The sequence below is a fragment of the Rhododendron vialii genome, chromosome 3a (assembly GCF_030253575.1).
Source record: "Rhododendron vialii isolate Sample 1 chromosome 3a, ASM3025357v1".
In the NCBI taxonomy this organism is placed as follows: domain Eukaryota; kingdom Viridiplantae; phylum Streptophyta; class Magnoliopsida; order Ericales; family Ericaceae; genus Rhododendron; species Rhododendron vialii.
In genome coordinates this window covers 26,492,649-26,513,251 of record NC_080559.1, presented here as the reverse complement: position 1 = coordinate 26,513,251, position 20,603 = coordinate 26,492,649, and the positions used below count along the sequence as shown (strand labels likewise).

The following is a 20,603-nucleotide window of genomic DNA, read 5'->3' as shown; positions in this document are numbered from 1 at the left end:
CGCTCTACGAGCGCTCTACCGAGAGATACTCGGCAGCATACCCATTCTCACACACACATTTGTGTGCGCGCGCGTAGTTATTATCTTCTTGTTTCTCGGGTACTGATGCCCACTAATTTCAAGAAGATACACCTTTGGCAGCATTCATTCATAGCTAGTAAACTATTAAGAGAAGGTAGAAAAATGCATAGGTGGCCAAGAAGACTACTCTTCTTGCTCAAGACAAAACTACTGATTGGAAACAAGAGGGAAACAACAAGGTCCAACCACACATCCCCCTAATATTATCCGAACACCTTCTCAATATTTTGTGGCTCTGCTTCCATTTTTCCAACCCATACACACCAAAACCCTACCCCCCAATGCCAAAATTCCCTTCACAAGCTTCATAGCAATACCTTTTTTTCCCAACTCAAAACCATGAGCAATGACTCAGTGGACAAGCTGGTCATCTTCCTGGCAAAGAGGGATGGCATTGACAAGCTAGTCAAGACCTTCCAATACCTCTCCAAGCTCTTCCACTGGCATGCCGAGTCAACTCGACCCGGACTTGCCCAGCGCGCCAAGCAATGGGAAGTGGCATCCGGCCTCAGCCGGAAAGCCTTCCGGACCGGCCGGTTCCTCACCGGATTCAATGCCATCCGGCGGAACCCGGGATCCACGCCGACCTTCCGGTTTCTCTCCGTCCTTTCCAACGCAGGGGAGATGGTCTACTTCTTCTTTGACCACTTTCTTTGGGTGTCGAGAATTGGAGTCTTGGACCCACACTTGGCCAAGAAAATGAGCTTCATTTCGGCGTTTGGTGAGGCTTTTGGCTACATATTCTTCATCATCTCGGATTTTATTCTCATCAGAGAGGGGATTGAGGCAGAGAGAGAAATTGTTGGTTCAACAGAAAAATCAACAGAAGGAGACGATAAAATTGGGAAAATAAGAGGAGAGAGAGTCATGAGGTTGATGGCAGTGGCTGCAAATTTAGCAGATTTGGTGATTGCAGTGGCAGATATTGAACCAAACCCATTTTGTAACCATGCTGTGACTCTTGGAATAAGTGGTTTGGTCTCTGCATGGGCTGGTTGGTATAGGAATTGGCCTTCATGAAGAAAATCCGACGGATCGAAATGGAAAAGGAAATTTCACAAAAATTAATAATCTCTGTTTTGTCTACCAGATCAAGAAGTAAATGGATGTTGTTTTGATACTTGTTGGGAGTTTTGTGTGTGTGTGTGTCTTGCGTGCATATCCTTAATCCTTTAATTGGGAAATCTCAGTAGTATCTTATTATTGATATGATTCATACTAGTGTGCATACTTAAGTCACATATTGCTTCGACGGGAAAGAAAAAGGGAGTGCGAGCGTCTATAAAAATTCCGATTTACTAAAATTCGCAAGAGCGAGAATTCTAAAAACGGGAGCAGACGGTCTTATCAGAGGATTATTTAACCTAGGTGCATATTGCTATATATGCATCACTGAGTCTTAAACCCATGGGATTGGGCCGGTGGTCGAGTCTGCGGCTTAGCGGTATTCTTCCTCCTAATTAAGTGTAAGATTAAAAACTCCATGGTGCGACCAACTCTTATAGGGTCAGTCTATACGAGACTTTTCTCCCGGCATTAATCAGATCTATTGGACGGACTGTCCTCAAACCTCTTTAGATAGTGTTGTTCATTGGATTAGAATTTGAAATTAACATTTTGACCTTCTAAAGAAATGACCAGTCACCTAAACTTTTTGTGAAATTTTTCTGTGGATGTTCATCAGAAATTCCTCTTGATTGATTGATTGATTGCATCCAGCTAGGCACCAATCTCAGTACGTATACTAAAGAGATAGTTGGTTGATGAAATTGGAGTGAGTTGATTTATTTGTTATACCATTGCATTGATCAAGTAATTGGTTGAGATTCAGATCAGATCATTCGTCTTGTCCGTCTTTAGTATCCAATCTAAACCTCTCCATGTTACACGGTAAAACTCCATGGCCTTTTTTGATGAAAACACAATGAAGTAAATAATGAAGGAGTACTTTTTAACAAGAAAACAAAAATGAAAATTGAAGGTTGAACTGGCTTCATCCTGCAGCCTGCCCATGTAAACCCAAATACAAGTTGAGCAAATGCAAATTGGATGCAAATACGTATATGGTCGAGTAAAGGCATCTTAGCATCATAAAAGTAAAAGAGTCGTAAATCGGAGGAGAGTGAGAAAATGACCTTCCCAAATTTTTCGGGGAAAAACTATTTTTTTCTTTTCTTGTTTGGTTTTTTTTTTTTTTTGCTATAAGAGACAAAATTTATGTACTAAATTCAAAATGTAAATCATATACTCCACTTGCATTACACTACGGCACAAGTAGCAAAAATAATAACCTCGATCGAGCAAATTAAATAGGAAATTTACCACTTGCAATTGAAACTATGCACACACAAAACAAAACAAAATAAAAAGAAGAAAGAGGAAATTCTTTCTTCTTGAGCAAAACAGAAAATTTGGCCTTCTTTCGCTTGGAGGTTTCTAGAATCACCCCTCTCGCCGCGGTTTTCAATGAATAAGTTCTTTCAATCCACTTTTCTTACTCTCATCCCTCTCTTTTCTTTCTCGGAGAGTGCTACGGAAACCGATGAAACACACCAACGGGAGCCACCAACGGCCGGAGTGGGCCCCGCGTAGCCGTTGGTGTGCTTATTGCCCCAAAAAAATTTCCATCAAAACCTTTTACAAGAAATGCTATTGGTATAGCAAGGAATGTACAAATAGCGCGTACAACGCCCTTTTGAGCCAGTCTCGGGTCCAACAAAGATAATCGGAACCGCTAATTTTGTTCAAAATATTTTGTTTTGGGTCCATGTAAAAAATCAGCTCCATCCGATATCGTGAAGGGTGTTTATGAAATGTCCATATTTGCTAGCCTAAATTCTGAAGCAAAATAGGACATTTCGTAAATGCCCTTAACGATATCGATTGGAGCTGATTTTTTACGGGGACCTAAAGCAAAATATTTTGAACAAAATAAGCGGCTCCGATTATCTTTGTTGGACCCGAGACGGGCCCAAAAGCGCGCTGTCTGTACAGTAGCACGGTTCACATTTTACTAGGAAACAACGGGGAAGTTTCCTTTGCTGACTTGGCAATAGTCCATTGGCTGAGGTTCTTTTACGCGGGAGTAAGTAAACCATCCAGTAAAGTTTATTTACGCGTATGAAGTGGGCTCCACTATCTTCTTTCGTTCGTTGAATCGAGTGGGGTCCACGGCGGTTGTTTTCTCCGGAAACGGTAATCAAGCTCTCTCTTTAGCAGCGACTTCCAGTGGAAAATTTTCAGAGACTCTCACTCCTGTGGCTATATAAAGAGAAACCTTCTAAAAACTCACACAGGAGTATTAATTTCCTCTGTTGTTGTTACTGTGGAGTTATAGTGATCGATCACCGTCGAGATTGCATTTGGTTCTGTTTTTGAAAGGTACGATCGAGTTCCCTTTTGATTATTGAAGTTGAGATAAGAATTTCGATTCACGAGCTAGCTAGATCTAATTCGGAGCGGCTTTGTTTTTGACGATCGATCGATTGTGTTTTTGGTTGATCAAAAACTGCGGAGTGTATCAGATGGAAGAAGGCGGTGTGCAGGCGCGTTATGTGAAGCTGACCAGAAAACAAGCGGAGGTGATTAGGCCTGGTGAACTTAATCAGGCCATTCACGTTCCTCAGGTCTCTCTCTCTCTCTCTCTCTCTCTCTCTCTGTTCTATATATGCATATGTGAATGTGTATATATCTATGGCTACGTATACTGGACATTCACGCTTGACACGCATGCAAACACCGTGATATATAGCCCCGATTTTTAAATTGTAGGAGTAATTATCTTGGCATTTACGTAAAAAAAAAAAATTAAAATAAGTTGTACTACTGTATACTGTATACATGTGTTTGATTCAGCTTTTTTTACGCTAAAATGAAAGTTATTGGTTAGGTAAGTTGTAAAGTAGCTTATCTATTACCAATTAAATTTCTAAATTCTCCTTAATAGTTCTATAGAAGCACTCTGGAGTTAAATTTTTTATTTTTTTTTGTTAAATCTTTTCACGCAACTTCAAATAAGCCACACACACACACAAAAAAAAAAAAAAAGCCCTAAGAATACGTACATATTTGTTCTGTCTTATTCTTTCTCAAAAGTAGTAGATGGAGAAACAATTACTCTCTCTGTCTCATTTTAAATGTCCCTACGAAAAATCGTGCATTTTGACTTTAAAAAAATATTTATGGGAATATTTTTTCGAATATTTTTGCATTGTTCAAAAGATCTCAATGAGTATTTTTTAATGGTGCAAAAAAAAATCTAAAAATTAATTCCGAATTTTTTTTTGAGGTCAAAGTTACACGGTTTTCAGTAAGAAATAGGGAGACGGAGGGAGTAGTATTCTTTATATGACGATGCATTGTAGCTACTCACTTCGTAATTTGTATACCTTTGCTTTAGCCTAACGTTTTCAGCTTACGCTCTCAGTGAACTTGTTCAACTCAATAGAAATTACCCTGTTTGGAATTCTTCGCCATGATGTTGCATAATGCAGTACTATTAGATGTTTTGATAGTAGATGATAATGGGGGACAATGGTCCACTCTTGAAATACTCGCATTCCTCTTGAAATACTCGCATTCTTTTCTTTTTTCCCCGATCAGCACAGAAAATTTTATTCACAAAAACATGAAAGTGATAAGACAGGAAAAAAATGTGTTGAGAGAGCTGCAAAGAATAAACAACTAAACATGGGGACTCTTCTACAAGTGTTACTCGTGAAAACTCAACCTATCGCTCAGCCTCTTGATTTTTAAGAGAAAATAAAACAGCAACTAAAACAGTAAAAAGAAAGAAAAATACAGTTGACAAGATGCTAACTGTGCAAAACTTGAAAATCCAAGCTGCAACACCCTGGAAAACTCGCACACTTATCGAGGAAACCTTGTCAAGATATTTTTTTTAGCGAATCACCTTGGTGACTCATTTATTTACATTTGAATCGCTTTTGCTCATGAGAAAGCACTGTATGTTACATCATTACGGTGCGCCATAGAGTTTTATACTAATGTGCTGGTTTGTTAAGCAGCTTCATCGCAAGTGCAGTGAATGTAGACAGCCTTTACCTGAAAGGTTTGTGTTTCCTAAAGATGAACCCTGGACCACTGGCATTTTTGGTTGCGCTGAAGATACCGAGAGTTGTAAGTTTTCAGATCTGGTCTTGGGCAACTGGATCTACCTTTAGTAGTTATTTCTTGATCATCAAATTGTTACTTGTATTATTGGATCCTTGTTTGACAACCAACTTGTTTCTTCAGTTTCTGGTGGAATATACATGTCTTAGATTAACACTGTAGACCACGCTGATACTGGTTTCAGATATTGAAATACTAATTACTACCAGATTTTGCATAAGTGATATCTTGTGGTCGTAGCCTGATAGGTACTGAACTCTGGTATGATTCAGTTTCCAAATTTTTGAACTAGTCTAATGGAAACTGTATTTGGTTGATGTGAATGTTGTCAGCTTGTTTTCGCTGTACTTTTTATGGTGTTAATGGCATAAGCTTGCAATGCTATTGAATCCTAGGCCTCCATTACTTCCCATCCCACAGTAAGGAATAACTGGGGCAGGTTATCCTGTGCAATTTCATAAGTGATTTAAGCTGACATATTAGCTAGACCTCATTTGTGAGTGTGGATATTGGGCATTTCTATATGTCTAGTTTCCAGTCATCACTATGGATAATTGTAGTGGTAGAAGAGTCTTTGAGAGCGTGGTGGTCATCTCCCAAGCTGTCATTAAGAACTACACTAGTTGTGTTCGTCAATTAGAGGAAAACCAGAAAGAGATCAAAGGAAGGAGGGAAGAATTGATATAGAAGTGTCAAGAAGAAGATACAGCTTTGTTTTGTGGAAAAATGATGTGGTTCTACAGTGAAGTTGTCTCTAGCCTTTTTTGAATTGTGGCTCAAACTCTACATATCTAAGATCACAGGTATCTAGCATGTGACACAACATCCCTATTTTTGCTTTTGGTCTAATCAATGCAAACTAGTTTACACAAACTTCGAATGGCTAGGATCAGTAGCTATGTAGCATGTTTTCTGTTTCCATATTGGAGTGGTCAAGAGACACATTTGTTGAAGTGAGGTTTGTTTAATAGCCCATTTATTCATGTTAGACTGTTAGTGTTACATCGTCTCTTTCATATTTAAGCTGTTCTTGATTTTCTTTCCCTTCTTCTATGTTAAAGCTTATCCTAGCTATCTGCTGTCTCTATCCTTCTGCTTTAAACAAGGACTTCTACTGTTTACTTTCTTATTTCACACCTCTTCAGGCTGGACAGGACTTTTGTGCCCTTGTGTTTTGTTTGGACGCAATGTTCAGAGAATAAGAGATGATGCCAATTGTATTGGTCCATGCATGTGTCACGCCGTTGTAATTGAAGGTGGGATTGCACTTGCAGCAGCAACGGCAGCATTTTATGGCTTCGACCCAAGCACATCACTTCTTATATGTGAGGGTTTACTGTTTAGCTGGGGGATATGTGGCCTCTACACTGGTCTCTTTAGGCAGTGGCTGCAGAGGAAGTATCATCTCAAGGTAACCTCTATTTCTTACAATCAGAAGAAAAGAAAAGAAAAAGGTATACCTCTTTTTCTTCAACCACTATTGGAACTATATGCTGATTGACCACCTCACAATATACTGTAACCTTAAAACGAAAAACCACAATACTCGGATCCAGCCCCAGGATTTTGTTGCATCATTTTACAGTTTCTAGAGTTTTGTGTTAGATAAAACCTGTTATGAACTTAGATAACTCAATCTCCATTGTTTTCTCTTCGGTGGAAATTGAATGTATAAAAATTTGCTAGTCTTACACGCTGAGCCCTTCAAAATATTGCGGATCTAATGTCTCAAACTCTCTCAAATAGACTAGACGCGTACTTACCTGCATTACCTAAACATGTAGGAAGCCTCGTGCTTTTGCTTTTTGCGACACAGTCTTACATTATATATACAGTATCATTTACTAATAGGTCATGACCATACTAGTAGGCTTTGTCATTGAATAAGTAAGAGTTCGATCTGTTTGTGATCCAAAGTTTTATTTCAATGTACATCAATGAAATGCTGTCAACTGGCCCGAACTTTCTGCCACGGAACGAAAAGGGCGCCCTATTCTTCTTACAGTTAGACTTTTGCTCATTCTTTCGGCTAATTGTGCAGAGCTCACCGTGTGGCCCGTGTCTGGTGCACTGCTGCATGCACTCGTGTGCCTTGTGCCAAGAACACCGGGAGATGAACGGACGTCTCTCTGATGGCGTTGTTGTGCCAAGGACCATCGTCAACCCTCCCCCAGTTCAAGAGATGAACTCTGCCAACGACAGCAGCGGTACCTCAGCACCCTCTGTGCAAAGCGTTGACCACGCCAGTTTGGAGATGCAAGCCTCTTAGATCCGCCGACGCCCATAGTGCAAGATAATAAAAGAGAACCATATAATTCAACAAGGGTGTGCATGTGTTGGGTTTTACTCATATGAGAAATTTAATTACTGGGAATTTATACAGATTCCTTTTGTGTCTAGAGACTAGGAGAATACAGAGTTTAAGGCTCCATTGGGGAGAAATTCTCTCGGTTTTATTAATGCAAGTCCCTTATGTTTGGGAGGTCTTCCTAAAATTTTGCTATGATATTTTATTTCGGTATTATTTTCCTTTTCGTAATCCTTTGTTTAGATTTCTGTCCTAATTTATAGATTAATCATTCGTCTCGACGAGAAAAATCAAAAAAATATAAAAATGTGAACCGAAGGTGAAAAAAGTTTATAGGATGACACAAAAAATACTTTTTTTTGGGTATTTTTTCTTCTTTTCAAGATCTTTTTTGCTTTTCATCCGTATTTCATATTTTTCAAACACAGCTCGTCGAGACAAATGGCCAATCTAAAAATTTTAACGTGGATCTGGTAGAATTTCAGAAAAGACAAAAATAACACCAAAACAAAAAATTTAGTATGAAGGATACGGCCTTAATTAGCCAGTTAGCCTCCATGGTCTAAGCCTCTCTAGGACGATGATGACAGATGATGTAGTCGTTCTTTTGGCCAAGAAGTTTGTTTGGGCGTTTTAGATGTATGAAAAACATTTATGTATAACGGGATACCATGGTGGAGGTATCCCCTCTGGTTTGTTTTCACATTTTTAGTCATTTTTCGCTCACAATAAATAAACGAAACCGATCATTCAAATGTGATCAGAAAATGACTGGAAAGGTGAAAACGAACGGAAGGGGATACCACCACCCCTGATATCCCCGTCCGTTATACATAAAAGTTTCTCTAGATGTAGATGAGGTTGTCTATTGTGGCTTTGTGAATTTAACTGCCCATTCCTCTCCTTGAATCTTTTCTTTTTTCTAATACGAGATACGATATGTGGTCTGGCCCTAGTAGTTCCTTTACTTTGAGAAAGTCCCTCGATACAGATCCATTAAGATACATAACACCAGTTGATGACTGAAGAAACTGTAAGAATTTTTTATTTCTGGGAACAATATTGAATCAAGGTTTTTTTTTTTTTGGAACAATTTTATATAACAGGACCAAACCAAATCCCTGAAGGGGAGGAACCCTTACAAGGGAAACACCTCACTACACTAGGACAAACCCTAGCTGTAGAAGGGAAAAAAAACCTATGAAAAGAAATCAGAATAGAGAGAATAAAACTAGACTGTACAAAGGAGATCAACATTTAAACCCCAATCCAGAATCAAACAAATGTTAGTAGCAGACCTACTAACATGCCTCCAGGAGGTCATACTAGCCTTAACCCCCTCCAGAATCAAAAGCACTACTGAAGCAGGTTCATGGCCAATCTGTTGAAAAATCCTACTATTTCGCTCTTTCCAAATATAGTACACTGAAGCAGCAAGGCAGAACTTGAATAGTCTAGATTGGATAGAGCAGTCCTTACAATGAGATAAACCCCAATGAATCTCATCCATGAGATCACGAGAAGGAAGAACAAAACCACACTTAGCTTTCATAACCTCCTAGATAACAGAAGTAAACGAGCATTCAAAAAATAAATGTGAATGGGACTCAAAACCACCCTGACAAAGGACACAATAAGTGTTATTGACCAGACCCCAAGCTCTTAGTTTGTCCTTAGTAGCCAACTTACCAAGAAGGGCAAGCCATTGAATAAAAGACCATCTTGGAATGTGCCATCTATGCCAAACCATATTAAATCAAAACACCTCAGGCCCATTAGTGCGAAGTGCCTGCCACGCTGACCTAACAGAGAAAGAACCATTTGCAGACAAAGTCCAAGTAACAGTGTCCTCCCTATCAACGTGGGGGATGAGGTTAGGATCTGTGGAGGCCACAATTTCTCGAACAATAGGAAGCCTCATTCTAGGCCATCTCCAGGTCCCATTATGAATAATAGAACTAACTGTTGCATGAAGAGACCTACCAAGGTTGAAGACCACTTGATTCCCATATCTGAAATAAAGGGCCAAGGGTATGCCAATTATCCAACCAAAGGAATGTGCTTAAGCCATTACCAATCTTGGATAGAATAAACTTCTGACCTACACTTCTCAAACCAAAAATCTTTCGAAGGGTCCAAGAGGAGTCATTGGGAAATTCATCGACCAATCTTGAATCAAGGTTTTGTTCTTTCTAAACAGGGGAAAAAATAACGAAAGGCAACGTTAGGAATACAACTTCAGACACAACTTTGCTCGAATAGTTTGATGTACATAAACTTCAGCACCAAGAAACTCTACTGAGTAAAAGAAAAACCATTGTTGCTACAAAGAAGCTATTGTTGCTAAGACTGTCAAAATTCTGCAGTATCACACAGTCCACGATTAATAATAGCATCCAAGCCCGAAAAAATGCATCTCATGAAATTTCTAGTACTGAAACTCATCTCTGATCGATCTACTAATCAAACAAACCATATGCGTCGACGGCAATAACGACATCTAGATCATGAACCACTGTGAATGAAGGTAGAACAACGCTGCTACTCACATAGTAGTTATGCACAGATTCTATGCACAGATCCAGTGTGGGGCCCATTCAATACCTATAAATGCTCAATCCAATAATTTAATTTTTCATTCAGATTCTAGGATAATGAAAAAGTTATATGGATAGACCGAGCAACTATAGATATCGGATTGAACTGATTTTTTGCTGAGGCTCTTGAAAAGATATTTTACATTTAATGAACGGCTTGAATTATTAGTGTGGGACCCATAATGGGACCCACACAAAAATTTGTGCATAGAATTTGTGCATTTCTATTGTGTGAGTATCATTAATGAAGGTAGAAGCACGACCGTGGCCATCTACTCCTCGTAGATGGTATCATAGTTGTCAAAAACCTACGATACATGATACGTATCCTATGATTTGTATCGTCTCCTTCAGAGAATGATACGTATCCCACCCAGTATCCTTTTTGTATTGACATCCTAGGATACGACCTTATATGCTATGATTTATATGCGTATCCTAATTCGGTATATAGGGTATCCTTTTTGTATTGACATCCTAGGATATGACCTATATCCTACGATTTATACGCGTATCCTAATTCGGTACATATAGTACGATTACAAATTGGAAAAAAGGCAGACTATATTTCAAGGAGCGGAATCCCAAATGCATTAATCTAAGCCGTTTGATCTACTTATGGCATCTTCCAAACAATTTGATAGAAATTCAACCTCAATGTAGGACTTGTATAGAAGAAAGAACCATACTTCGATTGTGTTTTGTCTTACTTTTCTTTCTCTAACGAAGGGAACAGAAAACCTTAATGTAATAGGCCCTAGTTGAAAGACTTGAGATTTTGCATCAGTTTGTTAAATTGTTAATGTTATTAGGTGTATCTACTTTTAATTATATATTAATTATGATTAACGTTGTTGAAACATAAACTAAATTTAATACTACCTCCGTCCTAATTTAATTGTTCTTTTTGGAAGTTCGTGTCATTTTTCAATTGATTATATCTTATAATTTATAATGTTTTAGGTGATTTTAAAAACATTTATTATAGAACAAATCGAAATCTATCAAATAAGATTTATATTGGATATAAAATTTATTACCAATTTAAATATATAACCAGTTTTTGTATCCAGTTATAATAGAACTAGTACAAATAAATTAGGACAAAGAGAATATTTTGGCACAAGAAAATTAAGTCCGAACAAATCCAATTGAAAAAACCCAAAGATGGAAGATATTATTGAAGAAGATATAACTATCTAGTTTTTAAATAATAATGCGAAAACTATTTTTGTTAGTGTCAAAACTCTAGTGCACAAAAGGTTTGTACCATGTGCATGTACAAGACTTTTATGAGCTGAAATTTTAACACCAACAAGAATAATTTTGGCATTAATATCACTACCCATTACAAACTCCAAAATATCTAGCTCATGAGCTCTAGAATATTCTTGTCAAATATCTAGAGTTTTTTGTGAGAATTAATCAAATATGTAATTCTAAAATTACATCAAAGTTTATCTTGGATAAAAATATCTTTGTACTAAAGCCTTCTAGCCATTTTGTACCAAGACAGAAAAAATTGAATTGAAATGTGATACAAATAGTCTCATTCCCCTCTTTTGTCCGTAATATTCTCCATCTTTCAAAAATCTTATCCAACTAAACAATAGAAACTCCTACTCTTTCAACAAACGTAGCTTAAGATATGTGATACGTATCCCAATATTATTTAGATAATTGGAAAAACGATATATGATACGCATCCTAATTTGAAAACATTGGATGGCATTGAATGATTCGACTCGATTGGTCTTGAGCTCGGCGGAGCTGTGTATCAAAAGCAAAAGGATCATAGACCAAAGGCTGAGTTTCATTAAAAAAATTGCACTTTTCTTATTTTATTCTTGTTCAAATTTTGTTTGCGTTTATTAATTTTGCACTTAATTTTTGTAAATTATTGATTCGTTTCATCAAGACGAATCGAAAAACCCAAATAGTTTTTGTACATCCAAGATAAAGTAAAAAAAAAAAACTGGTTTTTTGAGTTTTATCTTGGACATTTCAAAAAAATTTGGATAAAAAAATTATAATTTTTCACTTTTTCGATTCCTCTCGTAGAGACGAATCAATAATCCAAATATCGCAAAACTAACATGTAACGCCTCGAAAGTTCAAAGACATTAAAAAGAATTGAAAAGAGACTTTCAATTACTTTTCCATTTCGGAGTATTTAAAATTCCAAAGCCTTGTCAATTCCAATTAAATCACAACGTATCAACCTTAAAGTATTTTGCCAAATTCTCTAACTGTACAATATTAAAATAATTAATTGAAATTACAGAGCAACTAAGGGTGTAACCAGAGTTTGATGATATCTTCATTGGTCAACGTCAAATCATTCCTTGTCTATGCCCTTCTGTTCCGTCTTCAATACCAGGCGTTTGAGTTACCAGGGCAACATAGTACCGTGAGCGATGATGCTCAATAACCAAAACCCACCCGAACCCATAACTTACAAACAAAGGCATGTACAATACTGTTAAAGTAAGAACAATTAAAGTAGCAAGCGATCAATTTCAATTACTAGCCTTTAACTTAGTGAAATCTAGAATCTCAACCCATGAGAAACATCCTCCCATGTTAACCACTCGGACTATGGCCACTCGTGATACCGCTCTCCCTTGCTTGCCCTAACCGGGAGCCCCGATGAAACGGCCTAAGTTATTTACTTAGTCAGAGTCATCGGCCGCCTCACAAGGATGAATTTCCCAGAGAACTAACCATAACCATTGGGCCCACAAAGAACTAACCGTAACCTTGGGAGTATATAGACCATAACCTAGTACTATAATACATATCACCCTTTTATCTCCTATTCAAAAAGAGTGATCACGCAATGCCATATCCTAAGGTTTTGAATCGACAATCAACTACCATACCCTGGCTTCATTTTTCTTCTCCCAAATTGGACTCCGTGGATAACCTCCAAGAATCTCACTAAAATCTCATTCCTCTGGCTAACAGCCAATCATATCATCTTCTATCTTTTTCAATTTTCTTTAACTTAAAATCGTCTATGTGATATTCTCTACACGTACACCAATCCCCTGTGAACTTAATGTCCGTTCTAAGTTCTCAAGATGCAATGTCATGCGATACAACTAATTATTCGACACAACGAATCATGAGATAAAATTAATTACTCGGTACACTATCATGCGATAAAGTTAATCATTAGGTACACTAATCATGTGATAAAATTAATTATACGATAAATTAATCATGCGATTAAATTAAGATTGAACCGAAACTAATTAACTTTTGAGGGCTAACATTATTAGACTTCAATACTCAAGGGTTGGATTTATAAGATAAACAAACTCGGGAGATCAAACTGTAATTAGTCCAAGAAAATTTCAAAATCCAGTGGCTATGTTACGTCGGAAAAACCAGGGGGTCCGGCCGGACTCGACCGGCGGGACTCGACTGGCGACGTCGGGTTTGAATACAATCATACCGAAAAGTTAAAATCAATATAGACACGTGATATATACTTAGGGAGGTAAGTTCAAAACTACCTATCGTCCGGCGAAACGATTTATGGAGTGATTTTGGCGGCGGTTTGGAACGGCGACGGAGCTCGGTTGTGATGGTGCCCGGCCGGCTGGTGGTGAGAGGTGATTTTGGTGGTGGTGGTGACGGCTCCGGTTGATGACTGCTCTGGTTGGTGAGGAGGGAGGAGGTGGAGTTCGGTTGGAGAGAAGGAGGTCTACGGTGGTGATGATGGTGACCGGAGGTGGTGGTGTTCGGGTGGTGAGGAGCGGTGTCGGTGATGGCGGTTCTTCTTCTTCTTTTCCTCTCTCTCTCTGCCGTGTGTGTGTGTTTGCTGGGAATAAAAAGAAGAAAATGGGGAGGGATATATCAAAGGGTTAGGATTTGCATAAGGGATACTAGAGGCCGGGGCACACGCGATGCGTGTGCAAGTTGGATTTTCACAACATTTGTAAAAATTTGATCAAACAATAAGTGGGAAGCATTTTTACAAAAAACGTTGTGAAAATCCGACTTGCACACGCATTGCGTGTGCCCCGGCCTCTAGTTTGCATGCAATACGCCGTGCGTCAGTGATGTGCAAGTCAGCAGTTAGGTTGTTCTAATATTCGACCAAATATATGTTTCCTCCACCATTGTGCTTGGAAGCATTAAAAGTGTTAAAACTACAATTATAGACTTTGATTTTCAAAATGGAAGTTAAATTTTCTTTTGATCTTTGAACCAGAATTATGAAGATGCCGAGTTACACCCTTAGCACCGACCGCACAAAAAAGGGGAAAAAAGAACGAATTGCATGATGTCTAAACAGAAGGGATCACTGCTCATCCTACTTTCTTTCCCACGTAGCTCTTTTCAGGTTTTCCTTACACACTACCTATCCTGATGCATGATGGCCACGTGAATTATAGAAACAGGAGTTGGAAAAAGAAAGAACTCTTTCATCTACTAATGGGGGAAAAGGAAAGTCACTCTAGCACACAAATAAGGGAGAGAAGATTGAGAGTGGACAAACCTTAGATGGTGGAAAGGTGGGTGATTTGCAGAGATTTGCCGGAAACTTTTTGACAGTTACAGCTTGTGAAGAAGAAACGTGAAGGAAATAGAAGAGGGATGGAAGAGAAGAAGAGGGGAGTTCTGGCTGAGTTGACATCGTGGGGAGCAGTTGAAGTGCAGACTTACCCTTTTGCCCATAGTTAACTGCTGTGAATTGGAAGAGGGGTGAATTTTTAGATGGGTATTTTTGGAAATGAAAAAACATGACAAAAAAGGGAGACACCAAAGTGGTGCTCTCCCTTTATATATTAGAATAGATTAACTCATGGGAAATTATGTGTTGTATTATGTGTTGTCTACATTTGAGGGAAATGGGGGGATTTGTACTTAGCCGAAATATAAAAATGGGGAGGGGTTGAGAAAAAGAAAAATGCTCTGGTGCCACACGTGCACACACTCGGACAATTACTCGCCGAACATGCGCAAACATAGATGATTACGGAATAAAATTTGGTGTGACGACACAAATAATTTTTCAAATTAAATAACTAACGAGCATAAATAATATTTTTGTTTTGATAATAATAATTATTTATTAAAAATACCGGGTCTTTACATAACAAATGCGAAAAATATGAATAAAGGACAAAAAGAAAAAATGCCCAAAAATTCTAAGACAAAGAATGGGCATAAGCATGACACAAACACGGGTTAAAAAAGTATTATTTTTGTTTTAATTTGTGTGAATGTATGCAAGTGCATGCCAATGAGTCGATTCATAGTATTATATCATCGAATTTAAGCAGGCCATTTTTATTTGCAGATCAATGAATTTGTGAAACGCGCTAGGGCTGCTAAAATTCATGCATGTGTCTATATTTTCTACCATTGGGGGTACCAACTGTGATGTTTGTGGGGTGGGGTGTCATTCTGGAATGGTTTTGCTGTGTACTATAAGTATACTAAGAAGTTTGTTGATATCGTGTCCATATTTCAGAATGGTTTTGGTTCTAAGTGTGCCTCCACCTGTTATGTTGTTTTTGGTTCCAAGTGTGCCTCCATCTGATATGTGTAGGAGACTATGATTTACTTTTTCAGTCTACTTTTCTCCATTTTGTGCATGAAGAGTAGGAGTTACACCTCTGCTATTCATACACACACCATAGTGATCCACTTATTTAATGTTGCTTGTGCTTTTATAGTATAAATACTTTCGCGAATCATGAGCTTATTCTACACCCATCTATTGATTCAAAATTTTGTACCACAGGGAATCAAGAAGATTGCATCAATTCCACGTGTTTGGCTTTGGGAGGAAAGAGAGACCAAATTGCTCGAAGATTGCATCAATTTCAACAAGCTTGCAACATAGAAAATTCTCAAGTAATATGTTGGTTAGCTTGTTTATGGCTACCTTTGGTAACATTGGACATTTGGGTACTATATGAATCTATTGTAATTCTTGCAACCCTTTCATGTAATTTGTGTTTTCGAGTGTTTCGAAAGCTGGTGTAATGAATACTTGCCCGATTGAATGAATTTTGGTTAATTACATTGGCAACATTGAAGTTTTAGATTATATTCGTGCTTTTCTAATAATTGTTTTACAATTGGAGCTGAATGTAATTAAAACGCTATTAAAAGTTTATCAAAGACAACGTTCAAAAAACGCTATTGAAAATTTATCTAAGACAGCGTGCAAAAAATGCTATTAAAAGTCTTGACTTTTAATAGCATCGGCTAATACAGCGTTCCAAAGAACGCTATCTATGACATTCAATAGCATTTTTCTAACGCTGTAAAATGTAATTTTTGTTGTAGTATATAACTTTAAAAGAAAATGTCATCCTTAATGGGTAAAGCTAAGACTCAACAATAGCTTATTGATAATCTTGAGGATGTGTTTGCAAAGGTCCATCTATCTATCTCTCTCTCTCTCTCTCTCTCTCTCTCTCTCTGATTGATGTACTCACTCACTCATACTTGCATCATGAATTTTGTTCAAATAGGTCCAGAGAGAGTTCCATCTACCAGCAGGCGATTTTCCAAACATAGAACACTTCCGAGAGGTTTTGAGTGCTTACAACATCGATAAGTTTGAGAAACTGAAGTCTAAAATGATTCAAGCCGTGGATGATATGCTTGGTTATGACATTCCAGAGCTCTTGAAGAATTTCGGGAATCCTTATGACTAAGGATGTTGCCATTGAAAGCCAGTGCTCCGAGAAGTATGTTGCACATTATTTGTCACCGCTGACAAGAATTCATGGAGCCGCCCCTGGAAGCACCAGTGGTACGTGCGTTGTGCTTGTGTCGTGTCGTGTCTGTGTGGTACCTGTGCTTGTGTCATGTTGTGTTTGTGCAGTATCCGTGCTTGTGTTGTGCAGTACCCATGCTTGTGTCGTACTTGTGCCCATTCCTAATTAAATTAACCTTTTTCTAAGAAATCACTAATTAATGCCCCCAAAATCGGGGCACTACAACATACAATTATTATTTGTGAAATCCCATGTTTCCCTAACAAAGTGCTTTAAACACTTGTAACGCCCCGATTTTCGTAATGAATTTCTTATTAATTTCTTAATATGATTTCACATAAAATCCGTCGTGTCGTGTCTGTGCAGTACCCGTGCTTGTGTTGTGCAGTATCCGTGCTTGTGTCGTACTTGTGCCCGTTCCTAATTAAATTAACCTTTTTCTAAGAAATCACTAATTAATGCCCCCAAAATCGGGGCACTACAACATACAATTATTATTTGTGAAATCCCATGTTTCCCTAACAAAGTGCTTTAAACACTTGTAACACCCCGATTTTCGTAATGAATTTCTTATTAATTTCTTAATATGATTTCACATAAAATCCACAACGGATAAATCCAACAAGGAATTTTAGTTATTACAAACCCAAATTAAAATACTAAGTCTGTCTCAGAATAAAATAACATGTCATGAAAAAATGCAAAGCCATCTTCTAGTTTTGGCACGGGTCCCAGGCGAACTCTAGCTCGGTCTCCATGACCGGATTCTCTTCTGGATAGTACTGCTCGTCTTCGAGATTCTGTGTGCCTTCTTGATTTTCTGCAAAATCTAGCACAAGGCCGGGTACTCTGTACTGTGAGTGACAAGATTCACCCAGTAAAATAATCCTACCCATTTATCCCTTTATTTTATAGCTAGCAAATAGTCAATAGAATATTAATGCAAGGAATAAACAACAGAATAACAAATAATTTGTTTCTTACTATCTTTTAATCTGATGTGTGATCTAAGATCTTCTCCATAAGATCTTTTCCTCCCTAACCACTAGTCATGCCCTGTCCCATGAGGTCACTTCCTTTTTGCTACCGCAGATTACACCTAAGTTATATACTAAGCGTGCATCCCTCTCACTACAAAAACAAAAGGGATAGCTTATCATGCCATAACATAACTAGGGTTCACCTACATCACTTCATAATCATCATTGGATTTCCCGCCAGTTTGGAGACTGGGCCCCTGTTAGCACCCATCTCAAAGACCAGGCCCCTGTTGTCACGACCCTGACCCGCCCCTTGAGGTCTTAATCATGACAAATGCCAGTGATTTCTCACTAAGGCCAAATCTTAAATCAAATATCACATAAACAAGTGATAATCAAAAAGGACTAAAACTTAATAGCGGAAGCAAAAGCCAGCTTTTTATTGATAACAAACCAAAGTTTTACATAGATTTTACAAACCAAAAGTAAACCTATCAGAGCTGTGCTTACTTACAAACTACAAACTCAAAAGCTAACAAACCATGTATAAAGTTAAGTGTCCACAAACATAATTTCCTCTATACAAGTTTCCAAAAAGAAATACGACACATCCCAAAAGTAAAACACCACGCCACCCTACGCGTCGCTTCTTGAAAGATGGAAAAAAAAATACATAAGCCAAAGCTCGTGTGAATGATTAATACATAACTCACATGCCTTCCATGGACAATGCAAAATAATTTGATAGAATTTCAAAACAAGAACTCAAATCCATAGGCCAAATATAATGCACATTCCGCTATTCAAAATTCAAAAGCTACCAGGCGTCTCCGGTAGTGGATAAGCCAGACGTCTACGCATTATCCCAAAACACACACCAACCTCAAACACCCTTGCTAGCCATTAAGCCGTCCCCTAGCAAGACCGGACGTTGGGAATGCCATTAAATAGATTTGCAAATATTTCACAAATAGGTCCACCTTCCATTACTATTCCATGGAGTACACAATTCATAAAATTTGTTCAAATAAGTTCGTTAAAGAAAACAAGTTCAAAATCATGTAATTTAAGTATTAAATCACTCACCTCGTATCTACGTGTCACCCAAACCTCCTAAAATAATTAGGCAATGGAAACACAATGAGAAACTGTTAAACATGCATAAATATAACTTAAATGAGGTCCTAAACACATTTGAGAACAATTGAAGAAGTTAGATACCTAGCCTAGTGAAAACAGTTGCAGTTCTAACTTCAACTTAAAATCTGTCTTTGCGCAGCATAACTAAGAGACAATCTTCATGCATTTTTTTAGGTCTATGAGTCTAGTTTCAAAATCAGAAATCGGATCGCAATTTCATTGCCCGAGCTGAAAAATATGACCGTTTCCGTAAAGTGCGACGATGCTGTCAGCACTGCAGATACTAGAACAGCAGGTCGGTTAATGAATTTTATCTCATTCCACATTTTTAGTTAGATTCTGAAAATTTTGCACAGTAAAGTAGACACATATAGGCATCTTCAATAAAAATATCAAAAAATATTAAGGTCGGGAAGTTGGTGAGAAAAATTCCCCAAGAACAAGGCAGATTCAATTCTGCAGATTTTCCAGAAAAATTCATCTTATTCCTCCTTCAATTTTCAACCCTAAAACCCTTCAATGCACATCAAAACCAACTCTAGAACTTCACAAAACATACTTAAACATGTAGATACAGTAGAGCTATTCTAGAAACATCAAATTCATGGATCAAAGTAAGATCTAAACATGAAATTCAAGGGATTCAATTAGGGTTCTTGAGCTTCTTCAGGAGTTCTACCTAATTCAACTTGTGATTAAACTAAGACCCATAAAATTCATCACTTAGACATGGAATTCAACTACCCTAACATGTGATCAAGGAGGAGAAGCATAAATTACCAAGTCAAGTTGTAACGCCCCGCTATTTTTTAAAAATAAACTCCAAAATACACTGTATTTCAAACACTTCTAGGCCCCTATTTTCTCCATAAATAAATTACATCACCAAAATAAACTTAAGCCGCCTTCTAAATAATCTTCTAGATGCTCCAAAATTATCAACTCTTCCAAAACCTCTCCAAATTAATCCTTAAATGCTCTGATTCAATTTCCACTAATTCGGCTCCACTCTTGAAAAAGATATTATCTGGGAAGCATACGATACAACAGAATAACAAAGCTCATATGTGGAATCAAGAAACGATAATCGACCAAGTCGAAGCAACAATCACAAAGAACCTTATATCATGTCCTCCTCAGTACCTGACCTGTGATCCTCCCCCAACTCCTTCCTCACCGGGTCATCCTCGACCCATTCTGGCTATTGGATAGGCTATTGGTGCATGAGTTCACTCGATCCATGTACGAAACAATTCCATAGTACTCAATCAACAACATCATATTCAATACCAATTATTCCACTTTTCAACAATATTCCATAGGATTGAACGAAAATCACGAGATAATCAAAATGAGTATAAAGGTGAGAGTGAAGAAAAGATTCCGGAAGTAGGAAGCATATCGTATACTCCTCGGATTATCTCAAATATAACCGGCCGTTTTGTCCACGAATCAATGCCTTAAAAATATTTTTCCACCAATATCCACCCTTCAAAACATCTATAACTATTTATAAAATAAACTCTCAAGTTTCTTTCTCCTCTCTCTCTCTCTCTCTCTCTCTCTCTCTCAGCTAAAATTGGAATGAGAAGAGGCGTGATGTTGTAGGTAGAAG

At 37.9% G+C, this 20,603-nt stretch overlaps 2 protein-coding genes across 3 annotated transcripts; both read left to right on the top strand.

Moving 5' to 3' along the window:
• Nucleotides 1-200: 200 nt before the first annotated feature.
• Nucleotides 201-1,201, top strand: LOC131318914 (peroxisomal membrane protein 11B). The gene has a single exon (XM_058348961.1). The coding sequence runs from the start codon at nucleotides 421-423 to the stop codon at nucleotides 1,099-1,101; it is 681 nt and encodes a 226-aa protein (XP_058204944.1). The 5' UTR covers nucleotides 201-420; the 3' UTR covers nucleotides 1,102-1,201.
• A 2,068-nt stretch (nucleotides 1,202-3,269) lies between these two features.
• Nucleotides 3,270-7,709, top strand: LOC131319456 (cell number regulator 6-like). 2 transcript variants are annotated; one of them, XM_058349695.1, is made up of 5 exons: nucleotides 3,270-3,462; nucleotides 3,606-3,707; nucleotides 5,109-5,220; nucleotides 6,360-6,625; nucleotides 7,256-7,709. In XM_058349695.1, exons 2-5 carry the CDS (start codon nucleotides 3,606-3,608, stop codon nucleotides 7,481-7,483), a joined length of 708 nt encoding a protein of 235 aa, XP_058205678.1. In that variant the 5' UTR covers nucleotides 3,270-3,462; the 3' UTR covers nucleotides 7,484-7,709. The 2 variants fall into 2 exon arrangements, with proteins under 2 accessions (XP_058205678.1, XP_058205680.1); XM_058349697.1 differs by having other exon boundaries at nucleotides 3,277-3,462; nucleotides 6,360-6,668; nucleotides 7,256-7,388.
• The last annotated feature ends 12,894 nt before the right edge of the window (nucleotides 7,710-20,603 follow it).